Source organism: Phyllostomus hastatus, unplaced genomic scaffold, assembly GCF_019186645.2.
Source record: "Phyllostomus hastatus isolate PE091 unplaced genomic scaffold, TTU_PhHast_1.1 phas_scaffold_385, whole genome shotgun sequence".
Lineage (NCBI taxonomy): Eukaryota > Metazoa > Chordata > Mammalia > Chiroptera > Phyllostomidae > Phyllostomus > Phyllostomus hastatus.
The window spans coordinates 15,828,600-15,845,284 of record NW_025334026.1 but is presented as its reverse complement, the minus strand read 5'-3'; the positions used below and the strand labels follow the sequence as shown (position 1 = coordinate 15,845,284).

Below are 16,685 nucleotides of genomic sequence, written 5' to 3'. Positions count from 1 at the left end.
GGTTTGGTAGTGACAGGCAGCCCGAACTCCGGTGTCTTTTCTGGTTTCAGAACCTACAACCTTTCAGTTTACAGAACAATGCTCCAACCAACTGAGTCACACTGGCCAGGGCAATATTTTCTTTTTAAAATATTTTTATTTATTGATTTTTTTTTAGCAAGAGAGGAAAAAACATCAATTTGTTGTTCCACATATGTATGCATTCATTGGTTGCTTCATGTATGTGCCCTGACCAGTGATCAAGCCTGCAACTTTGGTATTTTGAGACAATTCTCTAACTAACTGAGCTACCTGGCCAGGGCCCTAACTATATTTTTTCACTTTCTATACACTTGAAGTTCTGTCATTTGCAGCCTCCCTGACTGGGGGAGACTGTCCCTCCCAGGACTAGTCAATTCTTAGAGACAGCTAAAGGTTCTTCTGGATGAATGCCTCTCATGAACAAACTCACCAATCTTCAACCTCTTTTATCTAACTCTCACACATCAAATCTCTATTTCCTTTGCCATAAATCAACCCTGAGCCAGGTATAAGGCACCTAGAAATGGCACCAATAGCCCAAAGTCCACTGGAATTAGTCACAGCAGCCAATCCTAAATTGATCCCCCATCCTGCCCTGCTTTTCCTGCAGAAAACACAACAACAACTGTGGCCTGTGCTTTCCTCTTGTCCTTGGGTCTATCTTCTGACTGACACTGGTGCCCATGCATGGCCTGGCCCGCCCCTCCCCTTGGGAAATGTCAGTAATAAAAACTGTCAATGGCATTAGCCTCTCTGACCTGTCATTCAGTCATCTTTATAAATTAAAAGCCTGTGAGTACACCAATTAAGACAAAAGTCATCCAGATTGGAAAAGAAGAGGTAAAAACTCTTTATTCACTCATGACATGATAGTGTACGTAGAAGATCCAATGGAATTTGTAAAAAACCCACTACAACTAACTACAAGTGAGTGAAGTATACAAGGCTGCAGTATACAAGGTCAATATACAAAAATCAGTTGTATTTCTCTGTACTGACCAAAAATTGGAAATTGAATTGACAATAATACCATTTGCAATAGTATAAAATATGAAATACTTAGAAATAAATACAACAGAAAGTAGGATACAATAAAACCTTTCCTGTTTCATTGTAATTCTAAGATAGTTTTGTTTTATTAATATCTATTTGGAGAAACTTCTTTCTGTTAAGGCAAAAACTGGAATTGTGAATACAATTCTTGCAGCAACACTTACATTTGGAAATGTCATGCATCTTACACAACATATTCATGTGTTGAGGTAGGATCACAAATCAGAAATTATTGCAGAAGATATTATAAAATATTTTAATTTCATGATCTGACTTGTTATCACTTAGATCATGATTTTAACCACTTTTTAAAGCAACATTTGTAGCATGCATCATGCATGATATGTCAAACCCATATATAACATGTATGTATAATATGTACACACATGCGCATATGTAGACATGTGATAAGAATTGTTTAAAGTGCTACAGCACCATGTGCAGATGTTACACAGTGTCGGGAGCCAACCAACAGCTGACCCTTGACACAGTCGATTTGGGTGAGACACATCTGCACAGCAGAGGCGACTGGCTGGATCTCCTGTCTATCTCTTCCTGTATGCCTGTCCCTGCTAGCAATAGGTGGTGGGATTTTTAGATACTTGTGTGTTATAACAAAAAACATGCACGATGCCTCTGATTCTGCATGGAATGACTTGCTGACCACAGAATAGAGACCCCTGGCAACCCTAATGCTGCCTGTTTCCCCCACCTGGGAAGTTAAGGACAAAATTAAACTATGGGCAGACTAACTGCCAGAATGCTGAAGGAAGCTGTTGCTAGGAATGTTTCTTAAGGAGTCACCACTCAAAAGCTTAAGATTTATTAGAGCCATTACCCCTCCAATACCCTGGAGAAGAGTGTAAAGAAGCAAGGAGTTCTAGTTGGAAATAATAATCTCAATACATGGAAATGAATACAAAACATGCCCCCCCAAGATATATAAATCAAAAACCTAGGCAAAAAAAAAACAGTTACCTAACCTAGACAAATCTAACCTTAACGGATAATAGCTAATTTCTATATAACCTATAAATCACCCCTTGTACCCTTTTAATTTAGACCAATCCCTAGAATCTTAATAGACACCTACTTACTAATTGGCACCTGAAAGTTTATGCCCATATAGCTTCGTTGGCTATCTGATTAATAACCCTCTTGGTCAAAATAACCTTTGTTTAACATGGTTGATCTGTGGGGCCTCCTGTATTTTTTGGTTATTTTTTGTTTAACATGATTGATCTGTAAAACCTTCTGTGTTTTTCAAAATTATTTCTATGGTAACCGTTTCTGTTTTAATAATCACACTATGCACTGAATGTTGTATAACCTCCCCTATAAACATAAAGATTGATTTTTCTCAGTGAGTCAGTCAGGCCCAAAAAGCCTGGCTGTCCTCCGGCCCCCACCGGGTCTCGCTTCAGTCACTTCGCCTTAGCCATGCATCCTCTGGGACCCTGAGACCCTGCTGAGACTGGACCCTGGCAATGCAGAGCATGCTTCTTTGTACCTGGAACCATAAACTGGAACACAAAGAGAAGAAAGAAAGTGGGTGCTGGCACAAACAGGACACAATTGTTTGTTTGCAAAACTCTACTGCATTCCAGTTATCTGAGGGAAAGACTTAACAAGTTAATTTGTCTTTTCTGAAACATCCATACCTCCTCTGCTCATTTCTTTCACACAGGCCTGTACAAAGGCAGGCTTCTCTGTCAACAAGGGCCCACCAAGCCCTATGGCATTTGGGTCCAGTCCCCTTGGGTCAGGACATGGGGCAGGCTATGGGGAGAAGCACTTCTGTGAGGTAGGAAGGATATTAGTCACGAGAGCCCTCTTTATAGGTTACAAGTTTTGCTGGGCCAGCATGGGAGTGCTGGAATCCAGGTGACCCGGAAGTTCATGTGTGTTTCATAAATTCACCTGAGTGTTTATGTTCAAGACTTTCTAGAGCCTGGGGTCAGGGTAGGATCCCTCTTGCCTGACTCTGTTCCCAGTGCCTGTCAAGCAGCCCTCTCTGCACAGCTCTCCCTCCCTCCCTCTGTGTCTGGATTCTGGTAACCACTCTCTCAGGCCTGCAGATGAAAAGAGCAGGCTCATTGGACTGGCCTTGGGCCACCACACTGTCCCTTCTGGTGTTCTTTCACCCTTCCCACTCCTTCCTTTATAGTATCCACTTTCTTAGGCTCTCTTCTAGTTGCTGTCATCTGAGAAAGCCATATGTTTCCAACCAGGACCCACCCTGCTTCCTGACTGAACAAAGGCCACGCGGAGTGTTAATTTCCTGTTGGCAAAAGTGTGGTGGATACAAAGGGAGTCATGCTCAGTGCCTCTTTATTGCAGAAAACCCTGCTATAGGAGAGGAAACACACAATGTAACCTGGGAAATGTGGATAAGAAGAAAAGGGGTTTATAGTCAACCAAAAAAATGTATCTTACATTTTTTCACTCTTGGACCTTAGGTACACTGAATAAAGTAAACCCTACTACTGCTGTAACAAACAACCCCCAATGCCTGTAGTTTAACACAGTGGAAGTTCTGTCCTGAACCATATAACATTTCATTGTGAATGTTCCTGGTTCAGACCTTCTTGGGCATCTCTCTTCCAGTTGAGGACTAAGGGACCCAGACTCCTTCTGTCTGTAGCTTCACCTCCTCTAATTCTTTAGGGTCCTCTCCATCCATCTGGCAAATGGGAGACAGCATGGAGGATTGCACAGAAGGTGTTACATCACTTCCTCTGGAGGTAATATATACACATCACTTTCTCCCACACTGAATTGTCCAGAAATCACTTGTTTGACACCCACCCATCTGTAAGAGAAGCTGGGAAATATATTTAGCTGTGGGACCAGGACCATGGTAAAGCAAGAGAGTCACTCTCCTCAGACTGAAGACATACGGGGAAGGCAAGAAACTCAGTGTATTTTAAAGTTATTATTGATTTCATTACAGCCAGGTAGGTAGGTAGCCCTGGCCAGGGTGGCTGAGTTGTTTGGAGCATCATTCCATGAACTGAAAGTTCACAAATTTGGTCCCTACTCAGGGCATGTGTGATGTATCTCTCTGGCATTGATGCTTCTCTCCCTCTCTGTCTTCCACCCTTCCCCTCTCTCTTTCTTCCTCCCTTCCCCTCTCCTTCAAATCAATAAACATGTCCTTCGGTGAGGATTTTAAAAAAGCCACATAGGAAAAATTATAGTAATTTTTTTGGTATAAGTAAAATATTTAAAACTAAAATATTGTGAGTTTTAATAGTCCTGCTTTTCAATTTTTCAATATTTTCAACACTTAAATGTTTTGTTAAAATTGACCATTAAAAATACACGAAAACATAAACATAGGGATCCACACTTTTGTGTGTCTAGTAGGAAAAGGATCTAGGTTTTGAGGAACACATAACAGTTTCTGCCAATTCTTCATGCTTTATTGCTCATCCTTTATTAAGATATAATTCACATACCATACAATCCATTAATTTAAAGTGTATAATTCAGTGGTTGATTTGAATGTGGTAAAAGCTAAAGGTTGAAGTTGAAGGTTGACCAGTTAGCTCTGAACAGAACAATCCTCCTGAGTCCCTGGACTCTCCAGCTGACACCATTCAGTTGCTTTCATCTGATGCCTCCAGAGGTGAGGACTTGGTAAACTTTTCATGCAGTATGACAGTATTTTTCACTATAGTGACCACGCTATACATCATATCCCAGGACTTATTTTACAACTGGAAGTTTTTACCTTTTGACCCCCTTTATTTATGTCACCCATGCCCCAGCCCCCATCTCTGGTAACCTGTATCAATGAGCTCATTTTCTTCCCAGATTCCACATATAGGTGAGATCACATGGTAATTGTCTTCTTCTGCCTGACTTATTTTACTTAGCATAATACCCTCAAAATCCATGTACATTGTCATAATATTTCTGTCTTTTTAATGGCCAAATAATATCTCATTGTCTATACATACCACATTTTCTTTATCCACTAATCCATTAATGGGCACTTAGGTTGCTTCTATATCTTGGCTGTTGTAAATAGTGCTGTAATGAACATGCGGGTCCAGATATCTACTCAAATTAGTGTTTTCCTTTCCTTTGGATAAAAACCCAGATATGAAAATTCTGTATCATATCAGTTAATCTCTTGTTTCACTGAATTTTGACTTTTGTCATTTTTTTAAAGAAAATCAACTATATTTCCTGAGTTATTACATATTACATGTTTGTCTGTTGCCTTTGTAGCTGAATAATAACTTTAGCTAAGTGTAAAATTCTTGGGTTCTTTTAGTTTGTGGTTTTTGCAAGTATTGTTCTACTGTCTTCTAATGTTGAATATAGCTGTTTATTAATCTAAGTCAATCTAAATTTTTCTCTAATAAGTGACTTAAGCCTTTTTTGCTTAAATGCTTAAAGGATTCTTTCTTTCTCTTCAAAAGCCAGTGATTTTACAAGTGATGCCCTGATGCTGGCTGTTTTGTGTCAAATTTTCTGGTATGTGCATAATTACACAGATTTCAAGCATATAAAAGAAAAATGGTATAAATAACAAATTGAAAAATCCACAATTTTGTGAATTATGGCATGGATTCAGCTGTGAATTACAGAAACAAACAAACAACACCCAGGAGCTTAAAAGTTATTTTCCTTACATAAAGAGAAACCTAGAAGTAGGCTGCCCAAGGTTGGCACAGCAAGTAGATCTATGACACCCGCTTCTTGGAGAACGTGGACTCGCTGAGGAGCACACCAAAATCCTCTTTAATATCCACTAGAACCTTGGAGTAAGCCTATCACCTATATCTCAAGCTTAAAAAATAAAGAAAAGAGATAGAAAAAAATTTTTTACACATTGAAAATTACTGAAAAAGTATATATATATTCAGGCTTTGCACAAGGGTAGCTCTGATAAAGTAAAATGGATTCATCTTATACCTTTGCAAGGCTTGTTGATACTCTACACAGAAACTCCTGCACATAAATTGACAATCCTCATACTCACTGATGAAGTAGATGTTGCTGGCTCTATCCTTTCCCTCTTCCCCTCATCACTGCTACTCCTTGTGGGAACTAAACCTTTCAAGATGTACTGGACCACTGCCAGGCTGCTCTCCCTGCCACCACCCACATCCCAACTCCTACTGGTTGGTTTTATGGTCTGTGCATTAGAAAGAGATCAGAGAAGGCGGGCAGTGGACTGAGAAGAAGGGCTTGCAGGCTTGACCATCACACCAGCTTCTCCATCCAGAAAGCCCAAAGACCCGCAGAAGCGCTCAGGTGGGGCAGATGAAGGAGAGGAGGAAGTCCACCTCATTGCGGACAATGAGCCACCCTGGGTGGATACTGTCTGGCAGGGCCAGGCTGGAGATCATTTCCCAGGCGTCCACAAAGGCCACACAGAGGTCAACAAAGGCAGCTTGGAGGAGCCAGTTCATCTGAAGGGTGAACCAGTCCCTGCCATACACGGACTTGTAGCCGGTGTTGGCCAGTTTGATGACCACAAGAGTCAGGGGCTCCCAGGCCAGCAGTGCAGCCACGGCTGCCCGGATCCCTGCCAGTCCTCACACAAAGATGGATGGCAGGAAGGTGGTGAAGTGGGCACCCAGCCCCAGCACCACCACGGTGTGGGGGCTCCTGGCCAGGCCCCCCAGCTCCCGGACTACGGAGTGCAGGGAGGCCACTGTAGTGCGCAGGGAGCGCAGGGGCCAGCTGTGGGACCACCAGTGCAGCACTATGTTCTGAGTGGTCTCCACCGCCATCAGGGGCCCTGTCTGATAGGTGGCATGTAGATCCATGGGCTTCAGGGCTAGGGGAGGCAGAGACAAGAGGCTTAGGGGTTAATTCAGGACTATAATTCCTGATTCAAAAATACAGAAAATCTAACATTACTTTCCTCTATTATTCTATGGCCCAATCACCCAATTTTACTCTCCTAATCTATAATACTGTCAGTGACCTCCTAGTTACCAAGCGTGAAGACCTGTTCATCCTCCACCTCCCTGGCTCCTTGCAGCATTTTGTCTCATTGATTTTCCTTTCTTAGCAGGGTGCTGTCACTCTCTACAGCCCCCTTTCAGGCCTGGCTCTCCAACTCAGATTCATTCACTGGCTCCCATCAGTGGCCACTGGTTGAAGACTTGCTCCAGGCTAGAGACTCGGGGTTGTCCAGTTTTTGTCCTTTCACAATGGTGCCCAGCCTAGGGGGGGGCAGCAACTCCTGAAATATAGTCTCCTTGGTCATGTGTGCTGACAGAGAGCTAGACACACCTTCAGGAAAAGGCCCTTCATTTCTTTGCACAAAGTCCCTGTGTGCTGGCTCCACAGTGAGCTCCATGGCTGTGTGGGCACAGAGGCCACCTTTCTCTGTCTCACAGGAAGGTGCTAGATCAGCTTGCAGAGTCTCTGGTTTTCCCAACCTCTGTCATGAGCTTCCATCCATCTTTAAAAACATCTCTTGCCTAGAAAACTCACCCACTCCACCCGGCTGTGAGCAGAATTGTCCCAAAGGGACTGGAGTTTCTTTTTTTCCCGAAAGGAGGGGCTGCACCCATACTAACCTTCCCTGGAGTCTGGGAGCTTCAACCACTCAAACAGAAGTGTAGGTAACTGTCCCACAGACCTCAAGGTCTCTAGGTGGGGGCAGCTGGTATTTTCCAACTTCTGGCAAACAAATGGCAGCCCACATGTATTTGGTGCTAAGACTCCCAACAAGGCTGTTCTTCTGTTTGTAGGTAAGAAGGGAGACCTATGATGGGGGGTGGGAGTCTCCTCCATGAGAGCACAGACCCACCCTGTTGGCCCCACACACCTCTCTCTATTGGATGGTGGGGGAACACGTGGGGGACTGGGCTGGGAGCTGATGCTCTTTTTTTCCCCTGGCTCTCCTGTGGCTCCTTTCTGCCATAAGGCATACTTCTTAGTCCATGTTATATTATATTATGGAACTTGTGCTTGCAAGGCAAAGGCCCTGCATGACACTCTCACCTCCTTGAATTTCTATCTTCTGAAGAATAAATACCAAAACTTTGTCTGAAGCTCAGGCATCTCAATTCACTTCCAATTCCATGTCTTCAAATGCCTCATCCACATGTTCCCCAGAAACTCCCTCCCTGCCACCTCTTTAACCCAATATGCAAAAGGTATAAAATAAATACGCCATCTTCTCTCACTCCTGCCCCTTGCTCCCACAGCCAGTAAGCACCCCAGTGACTTTTATTCTGAGTACATTTTGTGGCTATCCATAGTAATCTGATCATCTCTCTTTATTCCAGAACCAGGCAGTCAAGAAGCCTGCCAATTCCTTTAGCATGGTACTTCCTTTACCGCTAGCACTCTTATTTCTGTACCAGTTTAGCTTCTCATCACCTCACATGGTGACCATACAATTGTCTTGTAACTGGTCTTTGGTCTTTCTTTTTCAATCCAATCTACCCAACAAACTAAAAACTCTGCTTAAAAACATTTAGTGCCTCCCAAATGTCACAAGACAAAATCCTTGGTTTCTCTACAATTACTTTCTTAAATTACAACTCTATTCCTCCAGTATCCCCCAAGCAAATAATTAGTTCCAACCAAGGCTACCTACTCATGGATCATCAAACCTGTCTGCTCTCCTGTTAGAGCCTCAGATTGTCTACTTAATTGTTGAGGTTTTGCACAGTCTGGGCACTGTTTCCCATCCCGTCCTGTGCCCCAAACCCAGGTGTCCTGTCCTTACACAGCACTCCATATCAAGGTAGATGTTTTCTGCCTTCTCAAAGTCCTGGTTCTGCTCTTTTTCTCTTAGGAGTCCTCCCCTCTCCTCTCATGGCCACTCACAGGGCACAGTGTCATGCAGATACTCCCACCACTGCCAAAGTGTGGAGTCCCCCATCATGTGGATGACATGACCAGCCAGGCAGTCCAAGATGTTGTCAACCGTGGAGAAGGTGCAGCCGGAGCAGGACAGTGAGTGCCACACTCCTTGGTAGTAGAAGCCAGAAGGCTTTGGGCCTGGGATCCCAGGATGGCAGAGCTGTTTGGGGGCAGCACTGCAAGCAATTGTTTGCAAGCAAAACAGTCAGTGAATATGGAAGAAATGAAAGCTATAGGCATGGAATAAATGCTACCTTTTCTCTAGGCCCCAGTGTCACTTTCCCAGACTCCTGTTGCTCTCCTCTGCCACCCAGATTGCAGAAATACCCTGAGGGAGGACCTTATCTGTCATGTTCCTGAAGAGAAATTGGCAAGAAGGGAGCCCTTAATGGAAATGTGTGATAGGAAGAAATTCTAGGCTAAGGTGACATGAAGGTTGTTGGAGGAAAGGAAGTTCTCAAAGTCAACGGCATCTGTCCAGTGTCAGGGCTCCTGGGAGACAGCTTGGGGAAGAGAGAGTGCTTGGGAAGTGAAGTTCAGGGATCCAGGTCCTTAAAATTCCCTAGCCTCAGGGATTTCATCAGTGTGGAAAGCAGATGTGTTTTAAAATGTACCCAGGATTTTGGTTTTACTTAGATATGGTGAAGTCAATAGATCAGGAGATGATTGCCACTGAAAAGATAGTGTGTTACTCTATCTTTAAAGGTAATGAATGAAGTCCTAGAGGTGGGGAGGGGGCATGGTACACCATGGAAGGCTACATGGGGGAAGCACCAGGGTTGGTCAAGAGGCATAAGAAGCAGGGGAAAGTGTGAGTAAAATACTTTATTGCAGTTTTTTCGGAAAGGAATGGGTGAGGAAGGATGAGCAGCTGAGTGGGTTTAGGATTGGATCATTTGAATAATTTCAATGGGCTCTGGGCTACAGAAGTAGTTGCCTGGTACTTGGCCCTGGGGTGATTTCAGGCAGGGAGATGGTGTTTGGCTGAAAGAACCTGATAAAAGGAGGAAGAAGTGGTGTAGACTGGGGAGTGGGTAGGTTGCATATCAAAGGCGTGCTCAAGGCAAGATGTTTGCTATCTCTAGGGGTTGGCTAACACTGGGAGGGGCAGGCCCACAAGGCCCCAAGATGTCAAAGCATCACAAAATATAGAACATGAAAAACATGATTTGCTCCAGCTGGTGTGGCTTAGTGGGTTGGGCATCATTCCACACACTGAAAGGTTGCCTGTTTGATTCTGGGTCAGGGCACATGCCTGGGGTGCAGGTTTGGTCCCACATTGGGGCATGTACTGAAAGCAACTGATAGATGTTTCTCCCTCACATCAATGTTTCTCTCCCTCTCTTTCTTCCCCTCTTCCCCTCTCTCTAAAATTAAAAAAGAAACAAAAAACAAAAAAACAAAAAGCATGATTCAGCCCTGGCTGGTGTAGCTCAGTGGACTGAGCACAGGCTGTGAACCAAAGGGTCGCCAGTTCAATTCCCCGTCAGGGCACATGCCTGGGTTGCAGGCCAGGTCCCTAGTGGGCGGCCTGCAAGAAGCAACCGCACAATGATATTTCTCTCCCTCTCTTTCTCCTTCCCTTCCCCTCTCTCTAAAAATCAATAAATAAAATCTTTTAAAAAAACATGATTCATACAAGAAGGTGATTGGATCCTTTTGCAAGAAGTCTTAACTCTCCTGTTGTCTCACTGAGCTCACTCCAGCTGGACTCTTACTGCCAAAAATGGCAAAATCCAATCAGTTCTTTGTCATTCCTGACCATTGGTCAGCCCAGCAGTAGCTCCCCCTTCCCTGAGGCATGCTCTCTCCTTGGTTGCCAGGACACCTCCCTCTCCTGGTAGCCCCTTTTGCTAGTCTCCTTCTCCCCAACCTTTTTATATCGGAGCATCAGACCCAGTCCTTGCTCCTCGGTTTGGATCACACTCCTTCCCTTGGTGGTCTCACTCAGCCTCCTGACTTTAACTTCCCCAATTAGATCTCCAGCCCAGATTCCTCTGTCAAATTCCAGGTTTGTATATCTGACCATCTGCTCAATATCTCCACTTGATATCTGATACTCGTGACCAAATTCCTGATCTGCACCCCACCCTGCCACACCCAGAGCTTTCCCCACTTCAGCTGATGGCAATTCTGTCCTTCCAGGTGAGCAGGCCCCACACCCTGCAGCCATCTTCGAGTTCTCACTTTTTGGCACATTCCACGTCATGTCTCTCAGGAAACTCTATGGGTGCTGCCTTCGGAGTATATCTAGAAATGAATCACTTTAGACACCTCTACCACTGCAACCTGAGGTCAAAGCCTTCTACCTTTCATTTTCCCAATGATCCTTTTATCTTACAGCAAAACCCATCATATCTACAGAGCCTTTCCTATTTATGCCGTATCTTTCCCTTAACCTTACTGATCTTTTCACCATCTAGCTATGGGGCTTCCTTACGGTTCCTCAGACACACCAGGCACACCACTGCACTCCCTCTGCATGGAACCCTCTTCTCCCAGGTACAGCCTTGGCCAACTCTCTCATCCCCTTGAAGTCTTTGTTCAGATGTCACCTCATTAGAGGTCCACGCTGACCCCCTATTTAACATTGCAAACTGACCTGGACATACTCCTAATCCTCACCACCTCCATATTTTAAATTTCCCATAGTTTGAATCTCCTTCTAACATCCTATATAATTTACTTATTGTTATGTTTATTGTTATTATCCCTTTCTTTGTTATATATATAAGCTTTACCAGGGTAAAGTCCTTATCTGTTTTGTTCCCTGCTGCTTTCCCAGTGTCTATAGCAGGGCCATGCTTGTAACAGGTGCTCAGTAAGCATTTGATACAAGAAAGAATAGACCGATTGTAGAGGTTGTGTCCCAGGAGTGATAGGGGACTTAAGACTTGGAAAATTTTAGTTTAAGGTAAATAGTTGAGCCTAGAAGTAATATATATGTTAAAGCTTTTGTTTCAGATCCTACAGGTAAGGCCCATCCTGGCTCTTGGGAAAACAGCTGACCTCCTGGGGCACTGCTAAAGATTGCCACCTGGGGACAAGCAGAGGCATCTGGGCCCTTGTGTTCCAGGAAGAGATAGACAACCACCTGCCCCTGGGAATAGCTAACTGCCCAGGGCGAGAATACTGTGTTGTTTTTTTTTAATCTAATTTTCCCTGAATTTCAAAACCCCTCACCACACTTTGTTCTCTGTTATAAAAATGCTGGCTTGGAAAGAAAATGTAAGATGGTCTGTTAGGGTATGAACCTGCCATCTTCTCAGATCACTGGCTATCTGAATAAAGCGCCCATAAAGATTCAATCGCTGTCATTGCTTATTGGGTTTGGTAGTGACAGGCAGCCCAAAAGCCAGTGTCTTTTCCAGTTTCAGGAGGAGAGGGGAGTTTGCTTTCAGAAAGAAAAAGGAGAAAGAAAACATTCCTAGAATCTAGAAAAATGCCCAAGTGTGGCCTGTCCCAAGAGTGTCAGGTCCCTAGAGCCCCAGAGAGGTTACAGAGCTTCAGGGAGCAGGTGTGGGATTATCCCAAGGACTCTAGACCGAGCTGGAGATGCCTGTCCTAGCAGAGCCCAAAACCACTCAGGCTTGGACTATGGGCACTCTGGAGTGACCATTGTGGACAGTTGACTAAAGAAAGAAAGATCCCTCATGATCAAGTGTCAGTTCCTCGGCAGGATCCTAGGCCAGGGGAACCCTTCGCACCAGCCCTGCTATGGAGGCCCTCAGAATTGGACTAAAGTTGATGTAAAGAAAACACCTGACCTTGGGATTGCAAATTCATGTCCACTACACATTCGTCACATGTGTGGTTATCTGTTTAATGCCTGTCTTCCATGAGTACACCGTTAGCTTCTGCAGGATGAGACCATTCAGCCCTGCTCTCCTCTCTCCAGGACCACTAGGACTTTGGATGGTGTCTAGCACAGAGCTGGAACAGGGAGGTGAAGCTCAAGAGGAACAAGCACCTGAGATCAGATGATAAGAGCTAACAAGCCAGGTATGTGCAATCTCTCTTATAAGCCGTTTACATATATTAATTTATTTGTTCCTCACCACAAGTCTGTGAGGGTAGTATTATTATTATTATCCCCTTTACACATGAGAGAACAGAGGTGCAGAAAGGATAGGTAACTTGCTAGAGATCACATGCAAAGAAGCTGGCAAACAGTAACAGTTGCAGAAGCGATTTAAACCTTACAGTTTCACTCCAGAGACTCTTGGGTTTGACCTCCAAGTGACGTCCTGAGATTGAATCTTAGATTTATTTCCAATCAACCAAGGCCAAAAAAGATAAGTGGTTTTCCTTTTCTGACCAAAGGGAGCATGAAAATTGGTCCTGGTACTAAATTTTCATGTCAGGAGGTAAATGTTAGTGGGAAGTCCCCAGACAGGAAGATGGCCGAGGGCCTCCAGAGGTGGGCTCTGGCAGAGCTGGCACTCAGGTGTCTCCAGCTCAGCTTGCCTTGGCGCTTCAGGCCCGCTGGATCCTCCAGTCCTCACAGCAGCCAGTGATAACTTCCATGCTCTTCAGGGTGATGGAGCCCAGCTATCTCACCTGTCAGCCCTCCCACCTGAATCTCTGCCTGTAGCCATAGCCTCTTCTCTCCCTTCCCCCTTCTAGGGAGTTCCCTCCACCTCTCCTGGTCTCTACTGTACTTCCTACACCAGCCATCTTCTGGGGCCCTGTTTTTGCTTCCTTCTCCTATTGTCTCTCTGGAGACCAGAGACCAGATGCCCAGGTCTCCCATTTTAAAAAATGCTTCCCTCACCCCTGGGGTCTCTCTAGCACCAGCTCTGCCTCAGATCTCAGGGACAGAAGGGCTCACTGTGAACAAGTCTGTTTTCACAGTCTCCTCTCCCTCACTCGCATTCTCTCTCCACCCGGGAGGCTTGCTCTCTGAAACTGAGGACAATTCTCAGCCTTTGTTTTGCTTGGTTTCCAGGCTACAGTCTCTGTTCCTCCTCATTCAGTGGGTTCACATCCACCCTCTCTACTCTCTGACCACATATAATGGTGATTTCTGAATTAACATCTCTCCTTGCAGGGGCTGTCAAGAGGGTGGACAGCACCAGCACACCTCTCTTTTGCCAGAGGTCTGTGGTTCCCCCTAAAGTTCCAGCTAAACTGTCACCTGCCTCGACCATCATAGGTCAGATGGGGGGCCCTTTCTGCATGTCCTCAAACCACTCAGTGCATACAGTGAAGCACTTATCACACTTCCTGTTTTAAAAACTCATGCGTCTCTTCACTGAAAATGTGTAGAGGGCAGGGATGCTGACTGTTACGTATATAATATGTATTATAGATCACATAATATATATATATTGACTTGAGCATGTAACAGGTGCTCAGGTGGTGTATGTAATAGGAGTGAATAGATAAATGATAAGGGCAGGGGCTCAGGCAGAAGAATCACAGGGACAAGGATTTAGGAGTTGGGGCAGTTATCCCTGAATGCTGGGTTTCTTACCACACCAGCAGGGCCTTCTCATGTGATGTGGTCACATCCCAGTACGGTCCACTTGAATGTCCCACGAGTGAGTCACAGGGCAGAGTGGGAGGTCGAGCGCAGAACCACAGTTCCCCCGAATCTTCATCCCTGTAGTGACAGGTAGACTCTTCCTTCCCAGTTAACAGGGGATTAATATTGCAAGTCACAATTTCTTCATATCCTGTGGGTCCCCGAAAATAGCCCATGAAATCGACTGTGGCCCATTGGTCTCTCCAGATTCTTCGCAGAACCCCAATGGCCTCGCTGGAGTGAATCAGCCACACTTGCACCTGGGCCTGCCCAGTCCAGAGAAGGGGGAAGGACAGCAGGTATGTGCCATTCTCCAGATCCTGGACATCCCCAGGGACCCCTGCCTTCAAGTCGGGACCCAGCAGCCATGCCCGAAACAGATCTCCACCATGGGTCTTGGGCCTGCCCCGATGGTCTCTGGCCACAAGGATGGCCTCTAGGGAGTCTCCCAGGGTGTAGCTGGCCTGGGCAGGACCCCTCAGGCAGTAGGTGGAGGTCTGAGGACTGGTGGAGGCTAAAAGTTCCCCCTCTTCTCCTGGGATCAGAGGCCAGCCAGCACAGAAGATGGGTCAGGTCTGAGAGCTCATGGGGGAGAGAGCCAGAGGACTTGGGGGCAGGTCGGGGCCTTGGGGACTGAGGGACAGCTCTGTCAGGCCAGGACACCCTGATGTACAAGATCTGTGGGGAGAAAAAGAGGAACCTGTCAATGGTTTGTGCCTCTTCATATTTGTTTCTGGAAAGAAGTTCTCAATTTGCCAAATTTAGGTCTCTTCTGCCTGGTGAGTCTCAGGAAGGAAGCCTACCTGCCTTGCCTTTTGCTACTTCTGACCCAAAGCTGTTGTCTGAGCCACCACCACACACCTCTGCAAACACCGGCTCGTGTTTAAAACCATACGTCTGTGGGTTTTGCTAAATCCCATGAAGAATAAATAGCATTTCTGTTTCCTGGTCCCTGCACGTTTCTGCCCACCAAGTGCTCACCTCTGACATTCACATTCCCACTGCCACCAGAGGGGGTCCAGGCTTGGACCTAGCCCCCATTTCCAGCTCTCCCCACTCCTTACAATTTCATCTTCTCTTTTTGGACCCCAGACCCCAGAGTAAATCCACCTTCCCCTCCTATTTTTCTCTTTCCACACCCAGTCTACTAGATATCTCCATCCTGGATTTAGAAGGAGGATTTCCTTTCCACATAGAAAGAAGAACAGTCGATGGGCTAGACATGTGGTATCCTGGGGTTTCCTTACACTAGAGGCACAAAGGAGAGCCATGTGCAGTTAGAATTGGGTTTTGGGGAAGCAACAGGCTGTGGCTCCAGCTCTCTCTAGCTCTCAACAAAAATCTAAGTTAGCACAACCTAAGTTGGCCTTGCCTCGTAGGAAACATCTATATGGCTCAAAATCACAGTGCAAATGCTTAGCAATTCCTCCCAGGGCAGGAGGTTAATTCAATTTTATGGCCCATCAGCATTTGATGGTCTCCAGAATTTATCTACCCTGCATCTAATTTAGTCTCTGGCTACACCTGAGCATCAAGGATCTTGACAGCCTTGCTCTGACTTTACTCATAACATAGACATTAGGTTATATGTACACACTCCCGTTCATTTGATTTCCCAAGAGCCAGGGCACTGGGGATGCCCAAATGCCTCCTCTCCTTACATTTCTCCTGGATAAAATCAACATAAGCAGGAAAAAATATTTGGGAGCTACCTCAGAAAGGAAGAACTGGTACAGAGTGGGCGGGGCAGGAGGAGATATTTCCTTCATGCAGATCATTAAGACCTATCTGAAAGGCAATTAATTAGCTCCTGGAATTTGAATTTTTCTGTGTCATGTCACAGGAGTTGCTGGTGTAGTTTGTGACCGAGAAGTGGGGTGGTCATGTACCAGGGACCCACGTACCATGGGGCCAAGAGAAATGTAATTGGGCAATGAGATATGCTATGGTAGAGAACCACAAGAGACCACCAATGATTCTGGGAGTGGCTTGAGATTAAGCCCTTCATCCACAGGACCTATTGAGCCACCACCCCTTCCTCAAGCCAACAGTCAATCAGCTGGTCACTAGCTGTGATCAGTCAACAGGAATGAATGTCCACCTCACTCAGGTTAGTGACAGGGAGGAGCCTGTTTACTTTTCTATCTCTTGGTTTCCCTTCCTGATATCGAAGGGGAAATAGAGAGAAGAGGAATGAGAAAGGTCCATCCGAGCACAACATGCCTTACTCCCCAAC

At 45.3% G+C, this 16,685-nt stretch overlaps 1 protein-coding gene across 1 annotated transcript; it reads right to left on the bottom strand.

The window, feature by feature from the left end:
• Positions 1-6,341: 6,341 nt before the first annotated feature.
• On the bottom strand, positions 6,342-15,521 carry LOC123806310 (NXPE family member 3-like). Its single transcript, XM_045819346.1, is given in 6 exon segments — positions 6,342-6,874; positions 8,887-9,098; positions 9,201-9,278; positions 14,399-15,003; positions 15,005-15,182; positions 15,514-15,521. Coding segments are annotated over 6 exon segments (1,614 nt in total).
• Between the last annotated feature and the right edge of the window lie 1,164 nt (positions 15,522-16,685).